General features: G+C 39.7%; 1 protein-coding gene across 1 annotated transcript in view; it reads right to left on the bottom strand.

Annotated features, from left to right (window-relative positions):
• vps50 (VPS50 EARP/GARPII complex subunit) overlaps positions 1-24,352 on the bottom strand; it is a 108,000-nt gene extending 83,648 nt beyond the window's left edge. The window contains exons 1-6 of the mRNA XM_053334760.1: positions 24,212-24,352; positions 23,665-23,733; positions 15,040-15,162; positions 12,572-12,643; positions 5,484-5,537; positions 348-418 (exon numbers count right to left, since the gene is read on the bottom strand). Of these exons, the coding sequence (XP_053190735.1) occupies positions 348-418; positions 5,484-5,537; positions 12,572-12,643; positions 15,040-15,162; positions 23,665-23,733; positions 24,212-24,244 (422 nt within the window). The 5' untranslated portion in view covers positions 24,245-24,352. The remainder of the gene's footprint in view (positions 1-347; positions 419-5,483; positions 5,538-12,571; positions 12,644-15,039; positions 15,163-23,664; positions 23,734-24,211) is intronic.
• Between the last annotated feature and the right edge of the window lie 447 nt (positions 24,353-24,799).

The following is a 24,799-nucleotide window of genomic DNA, read 5'->3' as shown; positions in this document are numbered from 1 at the left end:
TTATAAAGATGTAAGTAATTGGGCTAAAGAAATGGAACTGCAATATATAGTTTAGTGTTACTATGCAAAGTTTCCTGTCATATTGCCCACAACAATCCTTATACAAGAGAAATAACGTGTTATCAGGGTTAGGACAGATCCTATCATGTGTAGCAGTAAGTTCATTTCACAGGCAAACAAAACAATACAATTTGTCATTTGTGACATCTCTGACAGACTGTAAATATATGATGGGAAGAAACTGTTATCTCAGGTCTGAGAAAAACACTTTGTATGCAGATGCAATGTGAATAGCCTGTTTCTATTGCTGTTTCATTTAAACAAAGTGTAGAATAGAACACTATTACCTCCTCGCATTAGTGCAAATGACAGCTGCCAGCTGCAGGTTTGTCTGCAACGCCGTCACTCTCTCCAGTTCCTGTGAACAAGGAACAAGTTAGCAGTAAAAATGACTGTAAAAGACAGCACAGGATATGTATAAATACCAAGACATTTTAAAAGTATTTTTTCCCAGGAATTTTGTACTAAGAAACCATATCCAGTTCTTGTAATATCTGTAGGACACAAAGACATTGTTCAGTTGGTTCAATGCTGTCAGTGAGAAATGTCTCTAATGATGCCATTTACCAAGCAAATCGCTTTCCCCTCTGAGCACTCCATACACACATTAACAGCTCATGCACACACATACTGTATATGAGGGCACTCCTCTGAGAGGTGCATCCTGCTGTGAACATTTAATGAAGTTAGATATCAGAGATGGTGTTATTAGGGTATGGCATGAATCATCAGTGCCAAAAGGCAATGAACTGTAGTTCAAAAGAACAAAAACACTCAAACATACTTAGAAAAAAACCTTCATTTCTTCAGAGCTTTGACATTTATAAAAGGATCAATGAGCACTTAGCTCCCAGAGTTCAGTTATTAAGCCACTCCAATGACCTCCACAGAGAACAAATACACCTTCATCCATCGCAGATCCGAGGGACAAATAGCACTGCTGTTATATTTACAACTTTTCCTCTTTTAGTTTGTTTTTTTTGATCTGCCAGATGTCATGCCTGAGGTGGGACAGGCTTGTTCCAGCATTCACAAATATGACCTCATAACACTATCAGATATAAAACAACCATTTACCAACAGAATATGGTCTGAGGAAATTAATTTTCAACGGTAATAAAAAAAACAACAACAACTTCAAAGTGGCACTTCAGCTGTGGGTACGAGTTCAATGATCCCATTCAAACCAATCTCCCCTCATGATGTTGAATGTTGTCGAAGGCCTTGACAAGTCCTCAGAACAGCTTTTGTCTTGAAGGTTTATTCAAGAGAAAAGGTTTTCTCTGAGGGGACATTTACCATGAGACTCTGATGCGTTTCTGCTCAGCAACTATGAAATTGGATCTGTTAGACAACATTACCATGCTTATCCAGAGAAATTATTCCATGAAGACTTTTACAGATGTTTTATCCAAGCAAACAGGTTAATAGAGGCAGAAAGAAACTCCTTACACCTGAAAGTACTTTAAAATCAGTAATTGTTTTTCTGACCTGAATCTATCATTAATGGTAATCTTCAGCATTTTTCAACCTGGACCCTATTCTTTTTTGTGAGTAAGTGACTAATGGGGACAATGATTTTTGAAACTGGTCCAGTATTGAGCGAGAGCGCTTCAGCCTGCAGACTTGTAACAGGATGCAATGTAATCCTTTGGGGCAATAGCTTCCCGTCTATGTACGTTCACTAAAAATGCTACATCAGTTGTTCTTTGTTGCATTTCTGTCAAATATGTTTGCTGTAGTATTATATCATACTTGCTATCACCGCGGTAACCACAGATATTGCCAAATCGTCCGGGACTGAAATCTTAAGGATGGCAAATTTTAATGTCCATATAGTTTTTGTTAACCAAATCTGTATGTTCTGTTAATATGACGCTGGTATTGGTGCCACTTGTTAGTAGAGCCAATACTTTGAACATCTTCATCAGTAGTTTGATTTTACATGGTCAAGGTACACATGAACTTGATAAAACACTCACATTGATGCTTTTTCCACTCATTTTTTACTAGTCGAGACAGTTTATTAATGCATAAAAGTGACACAGTGGCCTCTGTGCATTCAGACGTGCATTAAAATGTGTCATTAGAGTATGCCCTTGTCCACTAAACAGCAGGAACTGGCTGAGACTGGGCTGACTCATGGGGTTCAGCTGAGGAATAATTTAGACACTAAATCCACCAGACTGATTTACACTTTGAGAACAGTGCAGCATCTTTAGCATCTACACTGTTAACAACTGTAGACCACTACTATGTCTAGACTTCGTAATAGAGCAACATTCATTGAAGCCAGACTCATCAGCAAGTCCAAAGGGATTCAAGCTGTTTTATTCACCGGCATCAGTCTCACAGCAAAATCCAAAACTCCTGACCTCACCAATACCTCAGCTCATGAAACTGATGGAAAGTCTACATTGTAAAATGAATGAATTGATCGTATAGCTGGATTAATTGAGTTTTTAAAAGTCAGTAACAGTCAATAATATTCAGTGTCATTACAAAAAAAAAAAACACGCACTCAGGAGCAATCCCAGTCGAGGAAGGAGCCTTTTCTACACTGCATCCAACAGAAAGCAATACACTTTGGCCTTAATACACACATGCAGCTTCAAACAGAATCACATGCTCACCATGCTGAGCGCTCAATATGTAGCCTGAGGCTCCAATTTGTTGTTATACCACAGCTATGAGTTGTCTAACCTGTCTGTAAGTTACAGTTAACCTGACAGACGGATGGCTCAATCAGTTTGTGTAATAGGAAATACCCAAACTGTTGAACACTTGGTCAATTGGGTTCCGGTGGAAAAAAGAGGTTAAACAGTTAGCATGCAAAACGCTACATCGAGCAAGACTTCAAGTAAACAGAGGCTCTAGTCCACAATGAAAACACAAATGCATATATAGGTGAGTATGTTCTGTACACATACAGAAAAGGTGAACCTTCTGTAGTGCAATTAAACAATACAACCCAACTCCTACAATGCCCAAAAAACACAAGCCCTGGTGTGGGAAGTGAAGGTCAAAGAGGAAGAGATGTTTAGTGGCAAAGGAGACTTTTTTATTCATATATTCATAAAAGGTCTTCCATGCGACCCCCCAAGCACATTGACTATGCACTGGGATGTTCCACATCCCGCCTACACACTCTAATGGTTTGAACCCTGCCCGAATCACTTTGTACAGTAAGGGGAATGGGAAAAAAGTTGGATAGTATTTAGGAATGCATGGACACATGCCTGGAATTTACATTGTTTCATGAATGGTACTTTTGTGCCTCCACATTCACACACAATTACCTAAAGCATCTGTGAGCTTATCCGCACATCTCTACACATATTAGCCTCCCTGCCACATCCGTTTCCTGTCAATTTATAGTCTCCCCAATGAAACAGCCTCAAGACCTCCTTGTAATTGGTGGCTATGACCACCAAGGTTGGACAAATTTCCAATCTCTTTTAAAAGGAACTAGGGAACACAAACAAAGGTGCGAGCAGTGACTGTGATGAATAAGTGTTTCCAGTGGAAAATAATTGAATACCAGTCCAAGTCCATTCCTTTACAATGGTATTAAGTGGCCTAGTCAGGGCTACCTGCTACAAATTCATTACAGCTTGGACTAGCCCAGGGTGATCTCTCTTTCCTGACAAGTTGAAGGGCCATGCAGTTTGGCCACTCAATTCTAAACTGCCTCTTTTAAACTGGGGAGATAAGAGAGGGCACTTATTTTTAAATCACCCCACTACCTGTTTTATTGCATCATTCCAGCAAGTCATGGAATATAATGTTACATCTATGAACTTAAAAATAACAAACTCAAACACAGAGCTTGACAAATAAAAGACAAGACCAGCGAAATGGGGGCACCAGAAAAAAAATACATTTAATAACCAACCATTGTAAATGAATCAAAAGATAATAATGACTCTGGCCTCTGTGTAACCTTCCACGAGGTATCCTGATCACACTTTCTACCCTTTCTGAGTGCAAGGGGAGGCCATGAGTCACTAGAGGGCAACAACAGTGATCAGACACAGGCCCCAACAGAAGAGAGGTTAGTCACTACATAGCTATGAATCACATCAGATGCTTCGCAGGCTCTAAGCCAGCAGGAGCATATGCGTCTACACAATTTATGTGTCCAATGATGTGTTACACACAACGCCCGAGCACTGCAGAAAGGCAGCATTGGGCCCTGCGACTGCGCATTTCTGAGGCAGTTTGTGTTTCATGTTTGATGAAATATCACAAAGAGAAGATAAGGGGAGTTTGGGAAGAAAAATAGTGGAGAAAGTTATAGGTATAAAAGCAATGAAACTCATATAGAAGCAGATATATTGCAGACCATAAGAACCTTGTAGATGTTTGTCCCCATTTCCCATGAAGTATATTTGCTAAAGGCCATACAGTAAACACTAAATAAATCTGCCAATTAAGAGACATGCATAAAGTGCGTCATTAATTTGGGTTTCCTTTACTCGCTTAGTCCTGATTGCTATGAAATCATTCATGTCAAATTTGTTAAAGCTGTCAATCGCCTGCTCCATGTCACTGGGATCAAAGCTTCACTGACTTAGCGTGAAGATTATATCTGATGGGACCAGTTATGTTTAATTCCTTTATCAAAAAAGTCAGAAGACCAACTCCTTTATATAAAATAAAAAAATAAAAGCATACACACTTACTCACACACATAGACATTTTGGCATATACGCAACTGTTTGGTGCTGTCATTCCAAAGTGATTTTGAACTTCACATGCCTCCAAATGACGTACAGCACACCAACACACAGACATGTTTACCTAGTCCTGGCAGACACTAACACTGCACTGCATTTCTTGCCTTTTCTGTGTGGCGTTGGGTTTAGAAAACTACCCACGACCTTAATGTTTTGAAAGGTCAACAAAATTGCTTTTGCTGTGAGATTTATTTCTATTTCATTACTTACTTAGATTAATAAAATCAGATCAAAGAAACATTCTGATTGATCACTACAGCAAATATGGTCTCCTGTAATCTCTAGTCTCTATACTTGATCTGACCCAAATGGACTGAATAAGAGCGTACTTGATAAAAAAAGACAGTCACACACACACTTGTTCATTTCAGTTCATTGCAACATCACTACAAAATCAAAGAACAGATTTTATGGACTTTAATTCACAATCGCCCTATCTTCCTTCTTTTCCTATTGCATTGGTTATGAAAATTCTACCTTGTCTGGATGGCCGTCAAAGCATCAAAATAACTTGATTCCCAAAAACAACATATCATAATTTGAGATGCCAAAAAAAAGAAAACACAAAATGACATACATAACTGATGTGTTTTGCAATGGAATTTCAGTAAGATGACTGTGTGGGACAAGCAAAGACAAAAAACATTTGTTTGATGTTGCCTTCAGTTGACACTGGAAACTTACCTTGACATAAGCAGGCTGTTTCTCCAGAATGAGATCGGCGACCTTTTTAGAAACCTACAGAGAGACGGAGAGAGAGCAAAGATGAGAAATGGGATAGAAAAAAGTGAAAAGACATTTTTGATGCTCTTCCCACAAAACAGCTTCAGCAGTATAATTTTGCTTTGGAAAATGGAACGAAGAGAACAATCACATACAGTATGTCAGTATCTAAAACACAATATAGCCAAAGCCTTTTAAGAATGTCTCCCTTTCTCAGTTTCATTTCATTCAACGTCTTTCCCAATACCACTCTCGTTTATTTCAGACGATCTCTATTCTCTCTGCTCCTATTGTATTGTGTTCTGCCCACTCCTTTGTACCTTTTTACCAATTTTACTCATAGCTGAGGTGAAATTGCAATTATTTGAAGAGTATGTGCCCTACTTATGGCATTAGGCACTATATTGAGTAGGGCAATGACATCAGTGTGGCACTCTGTCATGAGTGTTGCCCACTGCTGCTTTTAGTGAAGAGGGAAAAAGCTCAAGAACGCTGAGGGTCATTGGGAATTAAGTGCATCATTGCCACACAAGGTGAAAGACCACACACACACACACAAGGTGAAACAGAATGGAAGGGATGCCATGTTTTTTTCCTCTACTCCATCCTATACGATTATTCCTTTATGTGTATGGAAATGTACATTGAACAGTGAGTTAGTGATCGCTTTCCAGTTCACATTCTAATCTGGAAATGAATATTAAGTGGTGGCAATAATCTTAATGTACAGAATCTTTCGAGTCTGTCTAAAAGTCAGGTGCCCATATGAACACCATAATAGGTTTTTAAAAAGGGGTAAAAAACATGAGAACGTTGCAATAAGAAAGAAAACCTGCCACAACTGGGGGGGGGGGCAAGGTCATGTTCTCTTTACATTCTCATTTTAAAGTATATTTGCATCTGCCTCAAAACTAATTCTAAAAGCCAGTATGGGGTAAGACAACCCTATATAAAATAATACATAAAAAATGCAGGAGCTGAATACATCAACAAGACAAAAACAAGATTTTAATTTTAAAGTATGCTGAAAGTCTGCTTATAGCTTCTTTATTAACACTCTTCCACTATCAGGCATGCAAATGGGTAATATTCATTAAAAAATGTACATTTAGTCTATATGTATAATTACATGTGGCATGTAACATACATGCAAACATGAATTCCAACATTTGTCTTTGTTTACTATAATAATACTACAATAAAACTATGAAAAAAAGAATGCTATTGCCAAGGAGGAAACAATAAAAATGAAGCTGTTTCTCATTTTGTTTGTTTGTTGTTTTGCTGTTGTCATGGTCACAATACACCCTTCACAAGTGTCATTTCTATGCTCCAAACCAAAGATTTGTTTTGCTAAGGTTTAACTTAACCAATTCTCCTCAAATCTACATGAATCTCATAGCTGACCTACTGTGATCTCAAAACGGCAAATTTCATATTCTGACATTCTATACACATCATTTCCCTCGGGATCAATAAAGCTGTTATCTATCTAAAGGAAAAGAGATTCACATAATAGTCTCTAGCATGAGTCAAAAAGGCTGTATTTCCCATACTACAGCTCAAACAGGCATCTTTCATCAGAACCTTTCCTGCCTGTTAAACGCCCACATCTTTCAAACTTCACACCCACGGTTTGTAATGCAGACTTTCTAACCCAAATTGAGATAATCCTGGTGACATCATGATGGCATCATCCACCCAGGTTAATCTCAGAGTTGACAAAGCACCTCCAGAGCCACAGAGGATAACACCATAACTTTCACAGGCTGAATGGTATTAACGATGAGGAGTAAACTAAGTTGTGTGAGAGTGCCTCTTTGAAAACAGGATCCCCAGTGTAACATGAAGGGGTACTTCTGTTTTCTTTTTTTTTTATAAAAAAATTTACATCCTAATGGTTGTTCAGTAAGAGCTCTTTTCAAGCACTCATGGGCAAGACAAAAAAAATCAATTTCAGTTTCAATGTCAAGCATGAGCCTTTCAAATTTTACAGCCAATACATGAGATGAAAATCAATATGCTGCTCAATATAATGACACTACACTCAAGAGCACTATCATAAAAGTGAAGGATAAGCCTCCAGCAGCTACAGTAAGAACAAATCCATGAGATCAACCCTCTTCTTTCTTCCACTGTCACTGAGCGGTCTCATTACTGTGTAACTATACACACACACACACCACACATACACCACACCACACCACACACACACACACACACACACACACACACACGTTTTAAGTATATTCAGAGCAGTGAGGAGTTCATATCTGCTTGTATGCAGTAGACGAGGCTAGAGGGCGGGGATGACATTTCAGCATGTGTTAAGTATGCACGGTGGCCAACTGGAGACCTGAACAGATGGTGAATGCAGGTCAGCTGAAATCGTTCATTCCACAGGGTCTGTGTGAATAATAAACATGAATAAGATGGTCAAAGAGACAAACGTATTCTGCACTTGGGGCGGGGGCAATGGGGATTCGGAAATGGAATGGTGGAGAAACAGAAAATAGGGTGGAATCACATTAAAGACGACCTCATAGACACTCAACTAGTCACCAAACTGCCCCAAAATGCGGTCATAACGCCACCTATTGGCAACCTACTGAATATAACACATAACTTTTTTTTTTTAAAAGGTGAGAGAGCAATCAAATCCTCTTACCTGAGCCACAAGGCCAAAGTCATTAGTTCTCAGCTCACCTTCACACACACACACACGGGCACACACACACACACAAAAATGGAGGCTGATTTTGCAGTGACATTGTTGCAAAGTGAGCATAGTTCATGTAAAACTTAGCAGATAGAGTAAATGTTGTCCAAAATTAATAACCCGCGATAAACAATAATTAGCTGAGACACACAGCAGGAAAATGAATGCATGTTTATTCATGGGGATGCTGACAAGTGCCATGAATAGAGAATAAAAAAAGAGAAAAATTAGGGAAGGAATTATTGTCACAGGAGAAGACAGATAGCACTCTGCAGCTCACACATATTATCAAGAAAAAATGAAAAATATACTCACAGAATGTGAACATATATAGTGTTTAGATTAGTCTAGCCTTTGCTCATTAGCAAAAGGGCTGAATGCTACAGATAAATTAGGCTTATAATACATGTGTCTGAAAAAGAGCATATTTGAGACTCCTTGAGGATATTTATTAAGATGAATGAGTCAATTAGGGCTAAATTAGCTCATGTTAATTAAGGTCGGTAGCAGTAAAAAGTATTGAGTAGCTAACTAATCGTAAGGGTCAGTCCTTCTGATTAACAGAGCTCAGCAGGGAGACACAATGAACTCAACAGCGAAGGTTTCCACTACTAAAACAGAGCAATGTAACCCATATTTACTGTGAAGCAGTGGTGTAATGTGCTAGTTCTTCACGTCGAAGGAGAGGTCATTTTGTTTGTGATGCTGCCGAAAAGGATCCAAATTTCCCAATGAAAACGTTTGGAAAAAATGCATTTCAAAAGGTCAAGTGGTTCGTATGTTGTGTAATATGCCGTCGGACTGAATTCTAAATCGGGTATTGAGGCATTTCCCTTCTTTTCAAAACACCACTGCACCCCCGCTTTGAAGCTATTTGTGCGTGTCTGTGTTCATGAGATGATATGCTACTCCATTTTTACACTCAGACACATACACACACACACACAGACACACACACACTTTCTACCTGAAACTCCCCGTGCACAGCGTGACATCCTTTCAGCCTGATTTAAACACAGGCAGAGACTGAGCAGCCAGGCAAGGTTTAGGCAAAAGGTTGCATAAGCAAACTAAGAGAGGGCAGAGAATTCATTACGGCTCCAGGAGGGATAGTCGTCCTGAGCTTTCAAGTTTCATTAAAAATTAAATATGTTCAATCGCATTATTAACATCGCATCTTCCAACATCTCTGCAGCCTGTGTTTGAAAGTCACCTTCAGATAGATGAGCTGTAATGCAAAATGTTGTAATACCTGCTGCTGGCTTGTACTTGAAAAAAAAAAAAAGGCGTGAAGCAATGTGAGGATGATCACTTTGTTAACAACACAAAATGTGAATATAGGGTTGATTTATTGTAAGTTCTTTAAAACTAGAACTAGGATTAGGTTTAGGCTGGGTGTGTTAATCAAGATAGAAGTCTAGATTTTAGAACAGGTGACGAATAATACCAATGATGTAGGCACATGTGTCCACATTAATTAAGACTTTCTAGCATTTGTGAGGTTACGTGGGTACTATGGCAACAGCACATAGCCAAACTGTGCTTCTCGGTCCTGACGTTTTTCATGAGCCGAACTCTAACAGCACGAAAAGGCAATTGTCATGAGATGAGCCTCAGCCAGGCGTGTGTCAGGGATGCCAATTAAGCTCGGATACTGTGGCAGAGAGACGGTGTAATTGTTTTCCTTTGTGATACCACAGAAAAAAGTATTGTACTAATACGGATGATCCAGGTGAGTAGGGGAGAAAGAGAGCAAAATAAAGAAATAGAGGGGATATTTTTATGTCGACACACCAGATCACACACACACGCACAGAAGGAGTGAAAAAAGGATGGAAAAGAGACAGCACACAATATAGCATCTTCTTCGCTTTCATCTCATGTACGTACACCCTGACTACGGCACACGCACACGCACACACTCACATTCACACTCTCACACACACACACACACACACACACACACACACACACACACACACACACACACACACGCACACGCACACGCACACACAAACTAAAGTCAAACTAATTTCTTTAACTAATGGCATCACAGATAAAGTGTGTGGAGACCCCTCCGCATCATCTGAGCAGAGGAAACGGCTGTCACAGGACTGCCCCATGGTGAGAAAGTGAAAATACTATTATCGCTTCTTCGAAGGGCTATGCTCTATTTCACACACGGGTAACTGCGTGTCTCAGTAGGCGCTGATATGCGGGTGTGTGGGAGGTATGTGTACAGTGAAGATACACAGGAATAAATTGCCCACCTGTGGAGATGGTCTTTCTATCAGTGACAGCAGGAGATGAACATAACATCACGTACACGTCATTCAACATCTAGGACTTCCCCCCTATAGTCAAAGCATCTCACATGATGTTTACTTCACTGTGTATGAGATGTACTGACATTTTTTTCCAGCAAATTAATTCTGAAAAATGTTTTTTAGTCAGCCGCCCCTTTGAACCGTGCTCTACTAGCATATTTCAAACATCCTCCTGTATTTCGTTTGTAATGTGTTAGAAAACACTGATTCTACTGGATATCAAGCTTCAGAACTCCACACATTGAACCAAATCAAAGCATGAAATCAATTAAGGCAACAATCTTATGTCATCATTTAAAAAATCTTCTTTTAACCAGGTAACGTATATAAAGGTGCCAAATAGAAGTCTGTTGTATCTGGCCTGAACGGGAGTCATGGTTACTGGTCAGAAATTATGAAATTTTCATGAATGCTTACCAAGTGTAATGCATGCCTCCATTTAATTAGACTGGAAATATCTCACTCTACAGCAGGATGTCTTGGGAGAAACTGGAATAACACAAATTTAGAATATCTGCTTTGTTTTGTGGTTTTTGGCTTCTCCCATATCATATGTACAAATAAGTACAGCTGTTTAATGTGTGCTATTTGTGTGCTATACACAGTATATTTGTAAACCCATGGAAAGGATACTGTAAACGTGGCGTGTGTACTAATTAGTGTTAGTATTTCTTTTGATCTTATCTTTACATTTCACTTCATTAATATGTTCCTGTCTCAGCTCTCTTGTTAATGGATGATGGTGTGCGATTTGATATGTACAACTGCAACAACAGCAGACCACAGGTCACATAACAAGGATACGAGACTTGCAAAAAAGCAATTATTCGTTGAAAAAATAAATATAAACAAATCAAAGATGAGCCCATTGAACTTCCAAAAGCCATGGGGCAATAAGTTAGACAAACAGGTAGAGAGTGCGTTCATATAGGCTCAGGCTTACAGGTTTGCATTGATAAGCTTGCTGAGAAACATAGCTGCAGATTTTCTGCCTGACAGCACACTAGAGCAATTACCATGACTATTCCCACGAGATGCCTGCAGGCTCACAGCCAGAGAAAGAAAGAGAGAGAGAGAGAGAGAGAGAGAGAGAGAGGGGGATAGGGGGAGTACATATGTGTACTCGTAGGCTTTACAAACTAATAGATCTCACCACATACCACGCCAAGTCTAGAACATCTTCTCAACTTAACAGACAGCTCTGTGGGCAACTTCATAACTTTCAGAGGGAGGGACGTTGGGAAAGAAGGACATGTATGAAAAAAGAAGGCTAAAAGGAGGTCGTGGGGGGAATTGATGTGGAAAAGTATAAAAAAACGTCAAGCTGAGGGAGCTATGGACACAAACAGATGTGTGAAAGTACAGAAGCATGTCAGGAAGGAGGGTAAATGGGTGAAATCTGCAGGGGACTGTGGGGACTGAGGGAGCAAAGAGCTGCTTTCTCTCCATCTTTCTATAAATAGAATTTGTTGACAGGCCAGCTCTCTGGTCTGGAACCGCCAGTACCTGGCTGACCTCTGAATGACTGCCACTGTGGAAATGCACCTCCTGTGGTCAGAGGAGCAAAACACTCGCTGATGTCACAAGAGCCTGCTGTCCTGTCACAGGTAGTGCACAAAAAAACTCCGGATATGTGGAGACCAGACTTAAATTCGGCGTAAATTTACCCCTAACAAAAAATATTTAAGCATGAAGAAGAAATATAAAAAGTTTTTATCTACATAAAAAACAGATCCATCTCAATGATAATGGAGCAAACTCCGGGGAGATGAGGACCATGTGATACGGTTGAATGCTGGCGAGTTGATTTTTCCATCAAACATCTGTTTTCATGGTCACATTAACTTTCAAATAAATACGTTTGAAAGGCTTCTTTTGACAACTTAGTTTTTCAATACATGAAATGAGATTAAAATACATTGGCACGGTCTAACACCAGTGTGTCTGTGTGTGTGTGTGTGTGTGTGTGTGTGTGTGTGTGTGTGTGTGTGACATATACTTACAGCTGCCTGCTGTTTCTTCAGCTTGTCTCTGTACTCCTCCAGCTCCTGCAGGTTCAGCTCAGGTGGGAGTTTCTATAATCACACACACAGATGCAGATGCAGACATGCAACCTTAATGTTTGTTTACAACAAATCCTCCTACGCAGGTGAGAGTGCCTGAGACTTTTGCAGGCACATCTGCAAACACACAGTCTTTAAGACCTCCCTATTTTATACAGCTGCATGCTGCTTCCCCAACAATAGTAAAAGTACCTGCTGGGTGTGTGTCAGAAAGATTAGTATTTGAAGTACAACTATGGAAGTTCTGGCACTCAGGGCTATGAGAGGGATTTCATTTATCTTGAGAGAGCTAATCTTCACTTCTCAGTAGGGCCGTTTGAATTCAACAGTGCAGAAAACACAGACAGAATTGTGGAATTTGATAATAAAAATGGAACCCACTGTAAAATTAGAATTTGCCAAAATGTGGATGCATTTTATAAAAATCTGAGTTTTCCCTAAGTGTTTTTTCACAGCGCCTCATCCAAATAAACAGAAAAAAACCATGCTGAGATTCTTGTTTTGCTGTCATTCATGGGCGCGCTGCTTCTGTTCTCTGCTCTCTGTTGGTGTTTCATCGATGGCATGCTCAGATCCTCTCTCACACACACACACACACACACACACACACACAACCGCAGTGGATCCAGTGAACTAGGTGAAGTGATGACAACTGTGTTCATTACTCAAAATGAAATAAAAGCTTCATGAGTAAAAGTAATAGGGGTCATTTATCAAAACACCTGTTCAACAAGCATAAACATGTAGAGAAGCCACATTTTCAGCTGCTTCGTCCGTAGCGAATTGTTATGAACAAGCTAAAACAAAAGCTGTCTGTATGTAGCCGAACTGTTTAGCTTAGCTTGCCACGAATCTTAGAATGTGTCAAATTCTTGTAAACTTAAGCGCTGGCTGAGACGGCAGTCCCCCCATCTGAACCAGCCCCACCTCCCTCCAACAGGAGAAGAGGGAGGAGGACAGAGGACAGGAGGAAGCATTGACACTGACTGATGATGTCTGCGTTCTTCACTCTTTCTAAACTCGCTAGATTGATGTCAGGATGGAATGTTATTTATTTCATTGATATTTTAGATGTGTTTAGATATTATTGACTATATATGGTGTCTTTGCTGTAGTAAACTTAACTGTTACTGGTCTAGAGACAGTATTTAGTTAAATTTAAAATATAAATCAACTCTAATCTTGCTCAGAATTTATTTATTTTCTAAAATAATGATTCAAAACTCAATTTCTTTAGTAATGAAAAAGAACTAGTAGAAGTATGAACCAGACTGATAAGATAAAGATAAATCCTATTCCTAATATTCATCTCTACAGCTGGTTAGTGGCTTCACTTCGACTTTGAGAGGATGATCAAATCACTGTTCAAATCTCTTCACCATAAGCCTAATTTTTGTTATTATTTGCTCACAGTGCCATCACTCACTTCAGGCTGTAGCCTTTACATGTATCTGTTTCACTTCTTTATGTAGGTGTATAAAAATAAATTTAAAAAGTGCAATGTTCTGCTGTATCATGACATTCATTGATATATATTAATTTAATTCAATGTATAATTCCATTATACATTACTCCATAATACTTCCTCACTGAATTGTTGAAATTCATCCACGGTATGACTGAGACACTATTTGTGATGACAAAATGTGCTTAAATGGCAAAGCGCGGAATTCTGACACATTTAAATGGAAAACATGGAATTTGGGTGGGGAAAAAAAATGGAATCCGGAAAAACAGATTTCATAGGGTTCTACCTGAGCATCTTCGTTTTTTAAACATATCAGATTAAACCGGTGTGACTGAAGATAGCTAACTCTTCCTCCATTCAAAAAAACAAACAAATGAAAAAGAGAATTGGCTCGATAAATACACATCGCCAGATCATAAGTCAGATAGGTGAAGAAGGTGAGGACGTTATTTAGTAAACAGCAAACAAACTCTGCAAAGGAAAGAAGATATTACAAATCCATGGCCCAAAGGATTATAGGTAATTACTTTCTCCTTGACTGAGAGTCTCATTTAAGATGGTGTAGCAAAACCAAGATAAATCTAATGAGATTTCACACCCTTCTCCTGTCGAGCGCATGCAATCCATCAATCTGGACGTCAGTGGTGTGCGTGCGGCTCAGCAGGAGCGTCAGAGACAGCTGCTCAGGTGAGAAAAAGCTTTAACTCTGCCAGTCAGATGAGCTTCAAAGAGCAGGAAACCATATTTATTCGCACAAGGAATTCAATATTGCTGTTATCAGAAATACTCCAAACGCGATGGGTTTGATGGAATTATTATTATATCAGGAGAGGGGGCGTGGGAACTCGGAATTGAGGCTCTTGTCATTATTTTACAGGTGAGTGGTGCTCGTTCAGTCGACGACGCAAGCATTGGCTCATTTAAACAGAGAGTATCTGACCTCCAGTTCATGCTGCACCATGTCGAAGGAGTCGTTGGAGAAGTAGACTTCCTCGATGCTGTCGATAATCTCCTGCTCCGCCTGAGGGTCAATGGGCTGCTCCCTCATCTCCCGCAGCTCCTCCTGAAATGATGGTGAGACAGAGACAGATAGCGACAAACAGAGATTGAGAGACATTTAAAAATGTTCTTCAAGTAAGCGATTCAGAAAGTTCCTGGGACATAAACAGCAAAAAGTCCAAAACACCAAATTTCATCACTTCCAAAGTCATGAAAACAACAAACAAACAAAAAAACATCATATAAATGTCTGTATAAATACATCAGACTGAAGAGACGGAGAGAAAAATAAAAAGGATAGATGACAGGGGGAGGAACAACAAAGGGAGGAGAGATAAGATTAGAGGAACAAGAAGTAAAGAGAAGTTTCAACACAAGGGCAAGGGTGAAGGACAAAGTGAGGAGAGGACAGAATAAAAATGAGATAAAGGACGAGGGGCAAAAAGAGTGGAAGTGGGGGGCGGGGGAGTGGGGGGTTGAAGAGTGGGAACGAAAAGAGGAGGCGAAAAACATTAATCGCAGAGTTTGGGAGAGGATTGCAGCTTGTTTCGTCGGAGGGCTGTCATGAGGGATGGCAGGGAGTCTTAAGAGGAAAGAAGAGAAGAAATGAATGACCGAAAGGAAAAAAAAAAGAAATACAACAGAGATTCCCCTTCAGAGCATCTCTGAGAAACATCAGAGCTGTATTGATTAACGTGTGCTGCGTCCTTCGAGGCTTATTGCTGCAATGAGTCTTTTAGATGAAGAGTTTTAAGCCCACATCCCATCTGACCACCTTAATGAGCCGAGATGTAGTCACAGGTCAATAAAAGAGTGTGATGTCATGACTCTATTAGTGGTTTACAACTCGGAAAAGTTGGTGAGCAATAAATTATAAGTATAACAGGACTAGAACTGTGTCCATATGCCTTCCTATTTAGTTTAGGGTGCACCATATTTACCCTCCGCTGTTTTATTTGGGTGTCAGAATTTGAGAGTTAAAATTTATGCTGACAAATTTATGGAGCAAAAAAAAAACTACTTCTGCTTTCTACAAACAATCCTATAGCTAGAGTTGTGTGACACCAGCCCGCATTGATGCAAAATAACAATAAAGAGAGTAAACAGCATAGACCACTGCTCTGATAAAGTACTGGGCAAATTCAAATTGTGGTCTGATGAATGCACTAGATGAAAAGTCAGGGGATCCTATATCATTCTCATGGGAGCATGAATGTGTGCACCAGCTTTTAAAACAATAGATCAAATTTTTGGTAGCGCTACACTGAAGTCAAAGTTTTTATGAAGCATAATCTGAGAACTATGAATATCAACCAAAGTTTGTGCCAAACCATTAAGTATATGTTGAGATATATACCTATATGCTAGATGGAAGGTCAAAATTATTAGGATTCCTCCTTTGGGCACTAGGAATATTTGTACCAATTATTATGGCAAATCATGGCTAAAGGTAAAGTCAGAGGATCATCAAAGTCAGAGCGATGTATCCTCTGGGGACCATGAATGTCTGCATGCAATTACAAAGCAATCCATCCAATAGCTGATGAGATATTTTAATAAAAGATGATGGACAGATGTGACATTTCCATCCCTAGAGCTAAAAATCCTATTCTACTCTTTAAAATTCTTCCTATCAAAATCCTATCTTATATACCAAAATTACATCCAGTAAAAAGGAAACTTCATATGTCGAGGGGCTTCACTTTATAGATGTCATGAGTCAAAGTCCTTTTAAAAGTTAATGCTGACTGTGTCCAACTTTTTGCTTGTGTGGGATCAATACATTGAGGCATCAGCACATTCAAGTATAATGGTGCTAAAAATAGACCGAATGCATGGCTAGGAGGATGGATGAGGAATTATGAGATAAATGCAATCCATAGACCCCTACCACCCCACCCCACCCATCTTACCCCATTCATCCATATCCTATTAAAAAATGTGTAGAAATCTCCACACACATCATCTCATACAGACTTCATTAGATAGCAGACGCTGATCAAGAAAACCTTGTTACACACCTGTCTGGCCACAGATTTTCTCCCATCTACCATCAGCAAGAAAAGTGCAGGAAGGCAACAAAGTGTGCCAGCCCTGTAACTAAATCTGCATCTGTGGGGTGCGAGCGTGTCTTGCTGAGTGGCATTTATGAGGCGACGCTGCTGTGAGTTCTGGGTAAAATATAGCCTCGTTTAATTCAATTACACCAGCAGAATCCCCTTTATACTCTATATAACATTCATAAAAATGCAATTGGCTGGATGTAAATAAAGCATTAAAATGTGTCTGAATGCATGCGTCTTCTGAGCACAGATCCTTCAGGCGCATGTTGCCATGTTTGAATCAGGTAAGGGAGTGACTGGTACCCCCCCCCCCCCCACCCACCCACCCACCCACCATAAGGGAAAGGTGTGGGTGGGTGCGTGAGATTGAAAAGGAGGGCTGAATGTAGGAGATCACGCTCTGCCATCAAAAAAGGGTGGGTGGGAAATCAGCTCAAATGAAAGGGAAAGCGAAAGAAGGAGAGGAGAAGGGGGGGGGGGTGAGGTGGATGACTCATTGGTATAGGAAAAGTTAGAGGAGAACAGAAAAAGACGGAGGAAAGAGCGAAGCGGAAGAGAACGATGCGTCTCTCCTCTCTCCTGTAGAGCCACTCCGGCATGGTTGGAGCAATTCACCTCCCCGTGACGCTCCCTCAGTCTCCCCACCTGCAGTGGACACGCAAAACTCTCAAACGTCTTCAAGTGAAATGAATCATTGAGAGGCTACTTGCTAGGTTAAATAATTCCCTCCTCTGCCTGCTTGCCGCTGCGCAGGCACAAAAACAAAAACAGACGCCCCCTGCGCCCTACGTGTGAAACCCAATATCAACCGCTGTGAGGGCTTTGATCAAATTTCACTTTGAAGGATGAGGGACAAACAAACAACCCCTTCATCCGCTGTGCAAATTAATGAATTTCTCATCTCGATGCGGGAAATTAGAGATCTATTTGCATCCAAAGTGAACGTTGAACGAGCCTTATCAGACAATCAAAGTGGATATCGGTCTGTAGTGCTCATTGAATGTGGAAAATCAAGCACAGGAGAGGAGGGGGGGGGGAAAGGTGCTCGACAGCAAGGGGGCCCTGGTAAAACAAAAGGCTGAATAAACAACAGGAGGTTTGTGGAAAAAATCCTGCACGACAGAGAGAGAGAGAGAGAGAGAGAGAAACAGAGAAAGACGGTGTTGTGAGGAGACTGAGACGAAGTGCCCAATTATTTCCACTGTGGGATCATTCATTAGAAGAACGAATGAAAACCTTCTCATTGTAATCAAGTGTTGAATATTTATGCAAGCCTCACTGCTCCTAAACACGGGTTTAACGCTGCTGTTTTCTGGGACATTTGGACGCAATCGCATCCAACAGCAATAACCAGGCTGCAACACTGTCAGCTGCTGAGTTGAATTTCAAGCTTTTTAGTATGCGATTATTGTTACAACTTAATGGAAAGTGTACAGGCTCTCTGCGGCTGTGATGCCATGTGGTTGTTGTGATCTATAGTGACGACAATCTTGTAAAATACTATATATTGCTCAGATTATCATCATATGAGGAAAAAAAACCTGCCATCTTAGGTCATAACACATGACCTAATGGATGGCAGCTTTGACCTCAGTCTCTATCTTCAATGAACATATATTACTAGAGATAGTCAAATCTATGTGATGGGTAAAGTGAGGGTGACCCCTGCTGGTGGGAAAAGGTAACTGCATGTGTATTATAGACTGTGAGCCTCGGGGAAAGAGTAGCCTCCAGGAAAAAACACAACCTGATGTGCCCAACATTTCCCCAAAGAGTTTAAGTTAAATAAGACATTTTTCTTCACTGTCTCTCTCTCTCTCTCACACACACACACTCACACACACTCACACACACACTATGTACCGGCTTGTTCCGAAGCATCACTAAACCTGTACCACTGTTAGATTTAGTTACATCTAGTGCTGACACTAACAATTATTCTCATTATCAATTATTAATTTAATGGTTATTTTTTTAGATTCATCAATTATTTGTATAGATGATCAAAATTAATAAATCATGCGGTTTCTCAGAAGCCAAGGTGCCATCTTCAAATGTCTTGTTTTGTCTGACCAAAAGTCCAAAATGCAAAGATATTTAGTTGAACTAAAATATGACATGAAGTAAAGCAGCACTTCTTCACATTTGATGGCTCAAAACCTGCAGATTTCTGTTTTCAAAAATGATTGGCCATCAAAATTGTTTGTATATTTAAAATAAATATTCAGGTCAGGTTCATTTTTGTGCCTCAATCAGTTTATATACTATTCACTGGAAGTCAGTGTGACATATTCCACATCCAGAAAAAGATAAAGTCGTGTATATTCGAGCAATTCTTTGCCAGACATTTGACAATAAGGATGGAAACCATCAAAAGCTCTGTGTAGTGTTGACAGGTTTAGTGAGATAACCGCACCAACACACCTACAGAGGAAATCCTTGAAACTGACTCACAGAGAGACAACAGCTCTGAACAAAAACTGGAAGGGGGAAAAAGGGATGTCTGTTTGTTTGTTTATAGTGAGGAACCCACAAAGTAGCTTATACCATCTCAGGAACCCGGAGAGATTAACAAAAGGAACAAAAACATCAAAAAATAGCCTGAAGCCATTTGGAGCCATTTGAATGAAAATAAATAAATAAATCTGCCAATATTGTAGTGTATTAAAAGCTTTGGTGCAAATTAGTTTAATATTTCATAATTAGGTTTGTCATGAAACAATATAAACAGTTTCTATATATTTCCATCAATGTCCAAAGTTTGAATGATGCCAACCTCGTTTTTTATCAGAATATTTTACATGAAATCACTTTGACATCTTGAAGGTCAAACTTACATTCAATTTAGGACCTGGCTCATTGCAGCACAGATTTACATTTTAATGTCTAGAGGTACACAGCAGCAGGTTTTTATGGTTTCTCCTGAGGGGTAAACTGCTGCCTCAGCCAAGAGTCTGATCTCTGGATGCACACATAACCAGCCTGACATCTGTGGGAGGAGTGAAATCAAATGTTCCACCTGAGCAGCTATATAGAGTAGCGCTACTGCACATTTTACTCCGGTCATTTAAATGTCAATCACATGGCCAGGGAAAGCAGGTAGATCTACCGAAGCTGCCTCTATAAAGCACAAGGTTGCTGGTGTAAAATTAGACAACAGCCTGATTGTGAAAACCAGCAGAAACAGGTGTAAACTTGTTCTGTTGAAAGTCAGAGCATGGTAGCATGCCAAACAGTAAATAGAGTCTGGGTGTTTTATGGCTGAGCTGTATTGTAGACTAATGAAGGAGGGCTGGACAATATACAGTATGGAGTCATCAATTTTTCAATTAATACTTTCATTGTTCAGCCTATAAAGTATAGGAAAAAACAAGTTTCCAGAGCCCAATGTGACATTATGAAATGGGAATTGGGACGTTTGAACGAGCAAAAATTCCTTCAAAAAGTCCACTCCACTATGATTTTTACCACAGCAAGTTCAATTTACTGGTTAGACATTGTTCAAATGGTCTGCTCCTTCTCCCTGATTAAAAAAATCCAGAATCTATAAATGTCCAAATATTTATTATTATAACGATGTTTTTCACTTCACTGAAAAGACTTTCAGTGTTTGTGAACTGGTGTAATTTTATACACCGGGCCACGATCGGCTCCTAGCTCTATGTGATGTCACGAATCATGCTGGCAGGTACGATTTAAGGCGAGCACAGAAAAACATTCCCCTTTCAACAGATGTGAAAACAGCTTTATAGTGTCAAACTCTGTGTAGTGAAAGTCAAACATCGAAATGAAGAAACAAAAAGCAAAACACTTTTTTTGTGTAGGTGGACTTTAATAATAATTACTTCAATACTCCATTATCAAAATGATTGCTGATTAACTTCAGGTCAATCAGCTAATTGATTTACTGCCTCAGCACTACATTGAGATTTGATGTTAACTGAACCTACTGTGATTCTGCTGTCCTTCTCACACACTCACAAACCTACAAAAGCTCATCTTTCCTGGGTTATTACTCAAACACTATCAAACCCTCAAGTCATGTCTATGTGTTGACACAACAGCATCATTTGTCAATCAGCCCTCCCCCTTGCAGTGAGCCAGATGTTACTGACAGCTTCTGGAGGATGATAAATGGTTCGAATCACACCTAATGCAGTTGCTAACACATGAAGCAGTAAGTATTTAAAATAATACGCACGAACAGTCGAGCACATCGGTCTCACTCTCTTACAAGGAGCGGCATGTTAAAGTCACACAGTGTTCCCTCACAGTGGCACTGGGCATGGCATATGGAGAGGATTATTCACATTTAATCAACATGGACTGTAGGTTTCAGTGTATATAACGCCTGGCCTGTGTGGGTTTCCTGAAAACTGAAAGCACCCAAGCAGCAAAGTAGATAAAGTCAAAGCACAATATCATCAAATAATAAGCCCCGTGTTTTGATTGAACACATAATAGGCAGGTGTTTGCAGTACACACACACACACACACACACACACACACACACACACAGGAGACTCAATTCATGAGTGATGTGTAGATAATGTAGACACTTTAAATCCATACCCTCTTAAAACTTTTCCAACTTTCTAAACTATAGTGCCTCATGAGCCATGTGCCAAAAACAACAGATGTGACAGGATTCACAGTAATGATCAGGGGGTAAAACTCCAGCATGGACAAAGGTTGGGTGTTTGATTACTGCATATCCAGTTTGGCCACATCGACTGATACCAATCTGAAAGCTGGTGCTGGAGGGAGACCTTCATCCAGTGAAAAGAGACTAATCTTTCTTTCACGGTCCAACTGCACCAGGAGAATACATGCCTCCTTATCATATCTAAGCCTGATTTTCTGCAATAACAGCTCTGACAACAACCGTACGATAACCAATATGATACAATGACTGACCTCAAATTATTAAGGTTGTTATATAATCTCACTGTTATGGTTATTATGAGGCTGTATTTAGTGTATATTATTACACAAATTTCAAGCGCTGGCTCTGATTTTGAGAGAAAGAGCCAGTGTTCATTAGACGCTGCTGCCTGTTTTGTTTTGTTTTTGGGGGGAGGGTTACCTTTTGAAATAAACAGCAGATTGAAAGATATTATTTAAAAATTCTGTCAGGTTCATGTTTCACAGATGTCACAACTGTCAGAAAAAGCACTTCTGTTTTCAGTCTTATCTTTGACTGTATTTTTCAACCTGCCTGGCAAATACATAATATAAGAAAATGAGCAAAGCAAACCACAACAGTAAAGTCCACTCAGTGTTCAGGCCAAACTAGGGTGACAATCAAAAAGAACGTGAATCGTGAAAGCCAAGACTTAAGAAAGAGAGAAATTAAAATGCCTGGTTGTATCAAACTGGCTGATATCACGGTGAATAAATAGAGTTGGCCGCCTTCCAAATTGTACTCAGACATATTAGTAGAAGGTCACCACTACGAGGCAAAGTCACAGCAAAGCCAGCAACTAGCAGAGCATTGCGGTGTGAGTAAGTGACTATACGTTATATAGAGATACTCTGCTGAGCTGCTCCATCCGCTATTGTCAAATTGAAGTTGTACAAGCTGAGAACGACAACTGTTTCCCTGTGACTAAGCATGACTGAGCATTGTATTTCCAAACACGGCAATGCCAAAATGCTAAGATACCATTACAGCAGAGTGTATTTCACAGTTGGGGTGTTAGGATTGATGTGAAGTGAGTCCTTAAGTCAGTGGTTCTCAAAGTGGGGTCCTTAAATAATTGGTCATGGGGATTTTTTTTTTTTTTTACTGTAATTCAATCTTTAAGACAAGACAAGATAAGATAAGATAAGATAAGATACACTTTAATGTTCTGAGGGAAATTTGTCTTGGGCAGAAGTGCTATGAGAGCTGCAGTCAAACAATACATGACAATACAATACATAGTCGAAATGATACGTAACTGACAAGACAGTGGCGCACCAACGCAAAAAGTGCTGTACACAGTTGAGAACAAAAAAGCCATATGCCATTTAAGTAACACAATAACACAATGTATGACTATTTTGATCATGTGTTTCATACACTGCCTTAAGTGATAATAAATGGCAGCCTTCAGTCATCCCTGTAGGTGTGATGCAATTAATGCTATTTAAGTGAACAGGAGGGGGTTAAAAAATGTAATATAATGACCGGTGGATGACACAATGACCCAGAAATTATGCGATAAGTTTGGTTCGATTCTAAAACCATCCTGACATAATTCAACCCTGCTGTGTCACTTCTATTACAAAGAAGATAACACTTCAAAAAATAGTTTGTTGTTTTTTTCATTTAAATAGCTTGCATGGAATAGCTACTAACTACACACACCTTGCAACAAAATCAAAACAGACAAACTTACTGTCATCACCTACAGTATTTGAACTACTTGTGTCTGATGACGTTTTATTACAGTGAAACCTTTTTTTACAGTACAAACAGCCCAAATGCATAGTAAAATAAACAGCTTCATGGAGTTTACCTTGCTCGGGATCCTCAGGTTCTCCACAGGACTGAGGTCTGCCATGCTCTCTTGGGGGCTTTTCAGACCCTGTCAAGATAAGACCCACTGTTAGACTTCAATATAGCCCAAAACTCATGTAAAAAGGGGGCCAAGTTGCAACCTGTCCCCTATAAACTCCTGCGTACAACAAAAAGTGGAAATGACAGAGATGTGTGACAGCGATAGTCTTTGTAGTGTTCATTGAGGAACCACTCAGTCTAACATTACTGCTGTTCAAACTCACAACTTCCCTAAACGCCCACTTTCCACTGTTGAGCCTTGTTGTTGTGGTTGTTGAATAGTAAACTCTTTCTACAGCTGACCATACCATTGTGTTTTCATTTCATGAGGTAAAAACAAAGGTTTTAGCTAAGACGTAGCCTTTAAAAACCAGCCGCAACATCTGCTAAATGAGCCCTTTGATGAGCTAACTCCACGATGAGCTGTCAAATTAGCCAGTTAGCTTAGCTAGCTGTCAGATACAAGAGAGATACAAGAGCAGTTTCTGTGGAGCCGCTTCGCTCACCTGCCGGGCCATCAGAGACTTGATCTTCTGCATCGTTAGTTCAAAATATGTCCAATGGGCAAATGAATGACTTTAAACTACAGCTGTGTTTTGATGACAACGACGCGGCTCCATCACTACGAGAGGGACGCCATAGTTGATCGTCACGTGACTGGTAAACCAGGCGACGAAGAATCCCAAAGTATCCTGGGAAATGAAGTTGTTGTTTTGTTTTTTTTATCATTATGCTCTTTATTTATTTGTGGGACTCTCTCATTTTTAAAAACTTAAAATATAACATGAAAGTAGGCTATATGTTGTTCTGACTATACAGTATATTATACTCAGATATTCTATGATTGCATGTTTTTTTAAAAAGGGCAAAAACTTTTCAATTCAGAAAGACTTTTTCATCTTAACACCATCTAATTGTCTTAGTGTTGTGTTTTATAATTTTTAATTCTCTAATATTATTATTATTATTATTATTATTACTATCATACACACATAATGGTGTGTGTGTGTGTGTGTGTGTGTGTGTGTGTGTGTGTGTGTGTGTGTGTGTGTGTGTGTGCGTGTGTGTGTGTGTGCGTGCGTGTGTGCGTGTGT

This window comes from Scomber japonicus, chromosome 15 (assembly GCF_027409825.1).
Source record: "Scomber japonicus isolate fScoJap1 chromosome 15, fScoJap1.pri, whole genome shotgun sequence".
NCBI classification, from domain to species: domain Eukaryota; kingdom Metazoa; phylum Chordata; class Actinopteri; order Scombriformes; family Scombridae; genus Scomber; species Scomber japonicus.
This window is presented reverse-complemented; position numbering and strand designations above follow the sequence as displayed.